This window comes from Corvus brachyrhynchos, unplaced genomic scaffold, assembly GCF_000691975.1.
Source record: "Corvus brachyrhynchos isolate BGI_N302 unplaced genomic scaffold, ASM69197v1 scaffold44, whole genome shotgun sequence".
Lineage (NCBI taxonomy): Eukaryota > Metazoa > Chordata > Aves > Passeriformes > Corvidae > Corvus > Corvus brachyrhynchos.
Genome location: NW_008238359.1, coordinates 5,757,316 through 5,764,788, shown reverse-complemented (window position 1 = coordinate 5,764,788; position 7,473 = coordinate 5,757,316). Strand labels below are relative to the sequence as shown.

The 7,473-nt window shown below is 40.7% G+C and overlaps 1 protein-coding gene across 1 annotated transcript in view; it reads left to right on the top strand.

Moving 5' to 3' along the window:
• The window catches only part of DDIAS (DNA damage induced apoptosis suppressor), a 9,423-nt gene that overhangs the window by 773 nt on the left and 1,177 nt on the right, over positions 1–7,473 (top strand). The window contains exons 2-5 of the mRNA XM_008634929.2: positions 1,330–1,458; positions 2,452–2,613; positions 3,707–3,824; positions 5,604–7,471. Coding sequence (XP_008633151.1) covers positions 1,346–1,458; positions 2,452–2,613; positions 3,707–3,824; positions 5,604–7,471 — 2,261 coding nt within the window. The 5' untranslated portion in view covers positions 1,330–1,345. The remainder of the gene's footprint in view (positions 1–1,329; positions 1,459–2,451; positions 2,614–3,706; positions 3,825–5,603; positions 7,472–7,473) is intronic.

Here is a 7,473-nt window from a genome sequence, read left to right as displayed (position 1 = left end):
CCTCTCTTTTCCAGATGTGGAAAATATTGGGATTTTTTTTTTAACATATGAACTACTCAGAGTAATGAATTTAGTCACTCACATTTTTCTAGTACTCACTGCTACAGATCTTGTTTTTACCAAAATGCTGAGAAAGGTGTCCCAAAGGGCAAAGGAATAATAGCCTGTAAGTGTAACAAAACGTAATTGTTGATTACTGAGTGTGGGGCGGTTTTAACCTATAAAACCTGAAAAAAAAAAAAAAAGGAGACTTGAGTCTCCTTTGTCTGTTTGGTCTTTTGCCCCTTTGAGAGAGCTTTGGGATAAAGATATGGAATTCACTTCCTATTCTGAATTTATTCTGCAGCTTATAGTGAAGAGAGATTTATATTTAGCTATGACCATGATAAAAGAGCTTTTGCAAGTATGGACTTTTAAGGAGTCATTTAATTCAGCTGTAGAGAACATTTTGGTCATTTAAGTTGGAACTCTGTGATTTGAGGTATTGGCTGAGGCTCCAAGCAGCTTGGTCTAGGGGAAGGTGTCCCTGCCCATGGAAGGAGGGCTGGAACTAGGTGATATTTAAGGTCCCTTCCAACCCAGACCACTCTAGGATTCTATGATTGTTGGCTACTTGTTTCTAACATCTGCTGAGAAAAAAGTTGTCTATCTAAAATAGGGGAAGTTTCCTAAAACTTGATGTTTTGGGCAGTGTAGTATAATAAAGCCAAAATAAATCTGCAGGAAAGTAATACTGAATAAAAATTAATTCATTCCTATTTATTTAAATGTTTAGTTCATCATTTATTTGTCAAATCCATACAGCCTCTGTTGAAATCAGCAGTAAACACCTGGAGCCGCCTCTTTAGCTCAAAGAGCATGATATAAGAGGAATATAGTTGCTATTGTGAGCCTTCTTCGAGATTTTCTGAGTATCCTTTGCAAGTCATTGATGTTGAAGCATTTGCAGAATTACAAGTGCAGAATCATTTCAGTTTTTAACCCCGTGTTGACTTCACTCTAAATTAAGGAAAAGAATCAGAAAGCAATTTGCTGTAGTGCTGCACCCAAGAATAATTCTAATAAAGATTCCGTAAATGCAAGTGAGAATTTGCATGATCTGTCTGCAATGGTGTGCAAATGGCAGGAACACTTCCTTCTTATTGTATAACTTCATCCTTTTTTTTTCCTTTTTAAAGAGTTAATTAATAGAATTTCTATTTTCAAACAGAGACCATCATTTCCTGAAGACTGCTGTTCAAAATGTTAAAATAACCCAACTGAAAGCAGTTAATATTAACATCTCATGGAATGAGAACTCTTTGAACCATTTCGACTTACTCGTTTCAGGTGATGCGGTGAGCACATGAATAGTGTGCAGGGACTCTTGGCTGCCTCTGTGATTTCCATCCAGAATTCCTGCTTCACCTATCCTGCCTGTCAAAACTGCTTTTCTAGGCTGATCCTGGATTCCAGGAGGTACGTCCTGTTTTGGGGATCATTTACTGATTTCCATTCACTTGGGATCTCTGTTAGCTGAACACAAAACAAAACAGTGAAAATGCAGCCACTGTAGAAATAAGTGTTAATTTCAGATCTTATGTTACTTATGCCGGTTTAGATCTCTGTATTCCAGGAGCAGCTTGGAGGTCATTATGCATCGAGAGTTCTCTTGTGTTCAGTGTTATGCAATAGCAATAAATGGTTTAGCAGAACAAATGATGTGTGTTAGAGCTTCCAAGTGCATCCCCTGCGGTCCACCCAGTCCCTCAGTGCTATTCCTAAGTTGGAAGACATTGTCTGAAAGCCCCTCCAGATCAAACCCTGATTTTATTTTTTTTCATCTCATTCTACATGTGTGGCACACCTGGAAGTCCTGTATGACTCTTCAGTGAGTGCATGTCCAGAAATGCATGAGCTTTCCTTTTTAATTGCAGTGGTGGGTGAAATCTCTGACACACAGAAGAACAGTAAATCAATGAATGTCAGCACTAAATGGAAGGAGCTGACTTTGTAAAACAAGGATATCTGTTGTTTCAAATGCTGAACTACAAGATAACAGTGCTTTTTCCTGATTATTTTCTTGAACCTAGGTATTTGTACTCAAGCTGCAGGAAGAAAAATCCCAAACCAGAATGAAACGTGAAAAAAATGGGTGCAGGGAATTCAAACTTGCACCCGAACCATCTCTCAAAGCCCACTGTCCCTTCAATTTCACAACAGGCTAGCATTTAATAAATCAGTAAAAGGAGCCAGAGGCATTGTCATAATATACACATCTTGCTTTGAGCCTTTGGTAAGATTAATGCCTCAAGGAATAAAGAATAAGAAAAAGATCTTACAGTTTTTTATGGAATATTTGGTAGTAATTATGGTAGTAATACTTATGACTGCAGATAAGTTCTTACCTCAGCAGTGATTAACAGAAGCTTTGTATTCAATGTTTCTTGTCCTTTTTCTGTCTTTTTTCAGCTTCAACTGTCTAAAATGTGGCTGCACAGGTGAAGCTAAAGATGCAAGCTACAGATACAGATTGTCCCTAAAGATTGCTGACACTAATGATTTGTTTGACATCACTGTTTTTGGAAGTTGCTTAGATCCATTCTTTGGGGTCACTGCAGAAAATTTGCAGAGGTAAGGAATAGATTGTCTGACCATATAGCTGCTGCTGTTTACTCAGCCTAAAAAACTGAAATGAGCCTAGATGGTTGGAAGATGAGTGGGAAGTAACTGCTAAAGTGCTTCCTTCCAGCATTTCCTTGGTACCCCTCACCTTGAGAAAATGCCAAAATTTGTTTCTTCTTGAAATCTTGATGCTTTGAGATGGATTACTTCTAGGTAGTAGAAGAAATGCTCCACTTGTCTGTTGAAGGCAGCTACTACCTGTTAAGTGAGCTTCACTGGTTGGTTGGTTTGGCTTCTTCCTCATATCCTTTCTCCTTTTTTTTTTGGAGATGATTGAATTTCCTTTGTGTAAGTAAGTTGGCTTTTCCAGATAGAGCCTCTGAGTTTTCTTTTTTAACAGTTTGAATGCACCTTGTGATTTTTTTCAATATGACCAAATTTTCCTGAAGAAAGAAGGGATTTCTGAGAAAGTTCTGTCAGTCCTCAGAGCCTGACCACCCACATTATAGGCTTCAGATTTTCTGAAATGTGAAACTGCCAGGATGGGATATTCAGATAGATTCCCTGCTTCTTTCTCTAGTCTATAATTTTCCAATGCCTTGTGTTATCACTGGCTCAAAGATGAATCGTTTTTAATGCCATATTAGCAGCATTAATAACCTGGTCATGACAGGCCTTCTGCCCTACATTGCTGTACTGCTGTCAGCCATGAAAAGCAGTTATTTCCATGTCTCACGTGGATACTACTGTGCTGTAAAGGCCTGGGCAGGAAGGATGTGTAAGGAATAGGAGCATATTGACATCATTGTACAGTCACTGGGTTTGGCAGAAAAATCACAACCACGTGGGGAACGCCTGAAAGTTGTGTGTGTATTAAACCTGTTCAGAGTGGTTGTTTTGTTTACTTTATCTCACTAACAAATTAGGTGAACTAAAGAATTGAATTTATAGGTTCATGGTTTACTGCTTTCATTCTATGTTTAGTTGAAGCTACCACAAAATCTTTTCCTTAACATGTGTCCTCATTAGCACTGTACTACAGCTAAAATGCTATGTAAGGCTTCCTCTGTTGGTCCAATACTTCTGTATGTTTTTATTCAAGGTATATTCAAGACTTCAATCAGCTGTCAGGAGAAACAAACACAGAGTCATCTACAAGAGCGTTAGTTCAAGCAGTGGAAATCTGTTTCATTGGAAAAAGGTTCATATTTGGAGTGAAGGTAACTTTTAATCCACATCATGGCCTTTTAGTGAGTTTTTATAGCCAGTTAGGGGTATAGACTGAGCTATCAAAGCTTCATGTACAACATTTTTTGGAAATTTGAGAAAATTTAAGGCTGGGACCTGAGAAGGATTCTGCTTCTTTCCCCCAAGACTCCTGTGGGTTTTTTTAAATGAGTCATATCCAAAAATCATCTTGAATGGCAGTAGTCATCTTAACAGATTGTCAGGGTGCTTTTCGGAGAGCCTGAGCAATGCCAGCTCCTGTGCATGTCAGTAACAGCTTGGAGTCTGTAAAAAAACCATGTACGGTTGGAGCAAGAAACAGACTCTCTTTCCAAGCACTGCCCTACCTTTCCCATGCTGTGTAGTCTCCTCTCCAGTCTGAAATGTAACGAGAAGCACATAACCCTTGTAGCATTTTAATATTTCTGGATTTAAGAGCATTTTCAAAATGCTCTTAAATGTTGTTTAAGTACAGCTGTTCAATATCTGCATTGGTGGCTCTTTTATGTGCTTAACACACTTTTAAATATTAGTTCTTAGCAATATTTCTATACAAACAGTCTTCAAGGTTCTCTTCAAGTGGTGCTTATGTGAGTCTTTCATATTATGAAATCTGTGAACTAAACCCTACCTGGCAGGTGTTTTGCCTCTCCCATAGGTACGATGAGGTTTGTATCTGAACTGAGATTTTTCCTGATGTACAGCATCTTAAGTAATGGAACGTGGAGGACTTAATGGATTAACTTTACTTACCTGGAACCTTTGACCAGGTCTGTGGGCCTGATGCCTTGACAAGGATAACTAATCCTAGATATCACCAGCCTTGTGGCTGCTCCTGCACACACAAGGGCTGAACATACATTCAAAGACTCTTTGTTCAGCCCTTGGCTGTAGACATTTCTGTATAGTTGTGTTCAGCTGTGTATACAGTTGTACCCTCCTCAGAATCAGCATTACACACTTTTTAAAGACTTACTTAGAAGGGTGTTGTCCTTGGCTAACAGTCTTCAGCCTCAACCCTTGCAAAGACTCAGGGAGGAGGAGGGTTGTTGGAGATAACTATATCTGCTTTTTGGCCACTCTGGCTTTGCCAGACCTTAAGGGGTAGGTGAGAAAGGGTTTATCCGCTTCTTAAAATATTAGCTAATTCCCTCTCCATTTAACATCATTTTTCACCTGTAATTTCTATGTAGAGAGAAGCAGGTTTTATAAAGAATTGCAATTGAAGCTCCTTTGAAACACTGCTCTCTAAAAAAAATCTGAGCAGATAACAGTTGTAGCTTATTTCCCTTTCACAGATGTAGTGCACAGAAAGTACTGTGCTGGCTTTGGTAGCTGAGCTGCCAAGTCAAGTAGCTGGTACCAGAGTGCTTTGCTTCAAGTGCTGCCCAGTGCCTCCTGGATGAAAGAGAAGCACTGGCCTTAGGCTGCCAGCCATTCGCACTGAACTGCTCCAGAGGAAGCCCGGAAGCATCCAGTGCCCTAAAGGGAGGAAGAAATTTTCTGTGAAGTCCTTTCTCAGAGTTCTTGGTTGTTTTTCCAGCTCCAAAACTCTGTAATTGCAACAAGCAAAGAACCTCTCACTGTGATGTCCTTTATAGCCCTTGCCAGGGCTTATTTCCCAGGGACTGCCTTGTGTGACAGACTGTTTTGTATTCTCTTCCTTGCAGATCCTGACAAAAAGTGAGTCCTAAATTTACGCCTGACTTAGAAGACGTGTTAATTTTTTTTTTCTCTAAGTTGGTTGTTTTTTTGTTTTCTTCCCCCCCCAGGGTTGTACAAGGGAAGATGGAGGGCATTCTGCTGCCAGCAGCATCCTGCAGAAGCGTTCCAGAATTAATAGAAGTATGAAAAACCTTGTAGCTTGCCAGATCTTCCTGCCAAATGCTGCTGTTACTGGCTTTACTGTTATCAGCTACTTAGATCGTCTCCTGCAGTCGGCAAAATTCAGTAGCTGTAATAACAGCTCATATTTACCTGATGCGTCACCAACTCCCATAGATGAACCTCTCAGTGAGCTCAGCAGCTTGTCTAGCCTGAGCAGGAGCTCCTGTTTTGTTCAGTCTAGTGGCAGGGAAAGTTTTTTAGGGTGCTGGCAGCAGTCCTTCAGTCTGACTTCATCTGTTGCTTGGGTAACAGCGGAAGACTTTCCCACTCTGGAAGTGGGAAAGCTGGTGAGTGAACAGCATGAACAAGAGGAGAGGCCTGTCTCTGCAGAATTGGGTAGTGTAAGCCTCAACAATCAAACTCTTTGGGACTCACAGTTTCTCATCTCATCTGTGAAGGAAGGGGATAAAGAGAAGGGTAATGAATTGAGTTCACAGCTTAGTCAGACTGACGGTACCTCTGCAACTGATAAATTGGACAGAGCATCCTCTTCAAGCAGCGAATGTTCACATGGAAACACTTCTAAGTTGTTACAACATCCCTTGGAATCTGAGATAAAAAACATATACCCAAAAATTAATAGTATAAATTATTGTTACCCAGAAAAATCCCACAACTCCCTTGTTTGCAAGAGAGATGCCTCAGCTCCTAATCACGTAAATGTAGCTGGAGTGTCTCAGATGGACTCTATGCTTTGGGAAGAACTCCCATTCTCAGAAAGCCTGAATCAATTGTTAGCCAGAATAGAGGAGGGCAGGAGTGTTGTAGCATCACCCGGCCTTGATGCAGGCAAATGTGTGCATCTTGAAAGCAGCAAGTTGGGTGTAAATCCTAACGAATCGCATCCCAGGCAAGCCCCGCCTGATTTGCCTGCAGCCAGTGTCTCAGGGAGGCTCTCGCTGCCAGCAGAGAGCAATAGTTCAGAGAACACAGTGTTTGCTTGTCTTCAGTCAAATGCAGACCCTCTGAGTGATGTGTCACAATGTGAGTCTTCCCCTAGTGATTTATCTTCAACGCTCAAGGAATGTGGGGCATCCTTGCCAGTTACACCAGAGCCTTCTGTTTCTCAGAGCATATGTGTGCAGTCCAAAGAAGCAAATAGTGACCCTGCAAATTCATCTTGGTCTTTTATTAGGCTGCATGGAGAAACCTCCTGTTTAAATAAGAGCAAGACAGCCACCTGTGTGCATTCTGCACATGAAAGCTGTTTAGCCGGTTGTGAAAATAAAGAAAATTATTCTGTAACAAGCCAAAAAACAGATCTTACAGGGGCCTGGGTCTCTGATCCACCAACTCCCAACAAGGCAAGAAGGAAATATAAGAGAGAATTAAAACCATTGACAGAACTGTCAGATAATACCTTCAAAAGTGTTGGGAGGAAGAAAGAGCTGCAGTGGAACATCATCTCTGCTGAAGGCAGCTACAATGCTTCTGCTGATCTCTTTGATGCAAGTGTAAGAGAGGTAGCAAAACCTGTGGAATTCTTAAATAAATCATGTAATTCTTTAATACAGGAAGATACTTTGACGGAGAAGGTCACAACTGAATTGATACTTTCTCCTGGAGGTGTTCCTTGTAACAGTTCAAAACTGAGCTCATCCCTACACACATCCCCTCATGCTTTTAGCAAGCACAGCACACCTGTAGCTTACTCCTTTTGTGATTCAGAATGCAGTTCAGTTTGTGCTCAGGACTTTGTTCCTTATTCACAGTCAACCCCTATGACAAAACCTCTGCAGAAACTCTGGCCTCTTA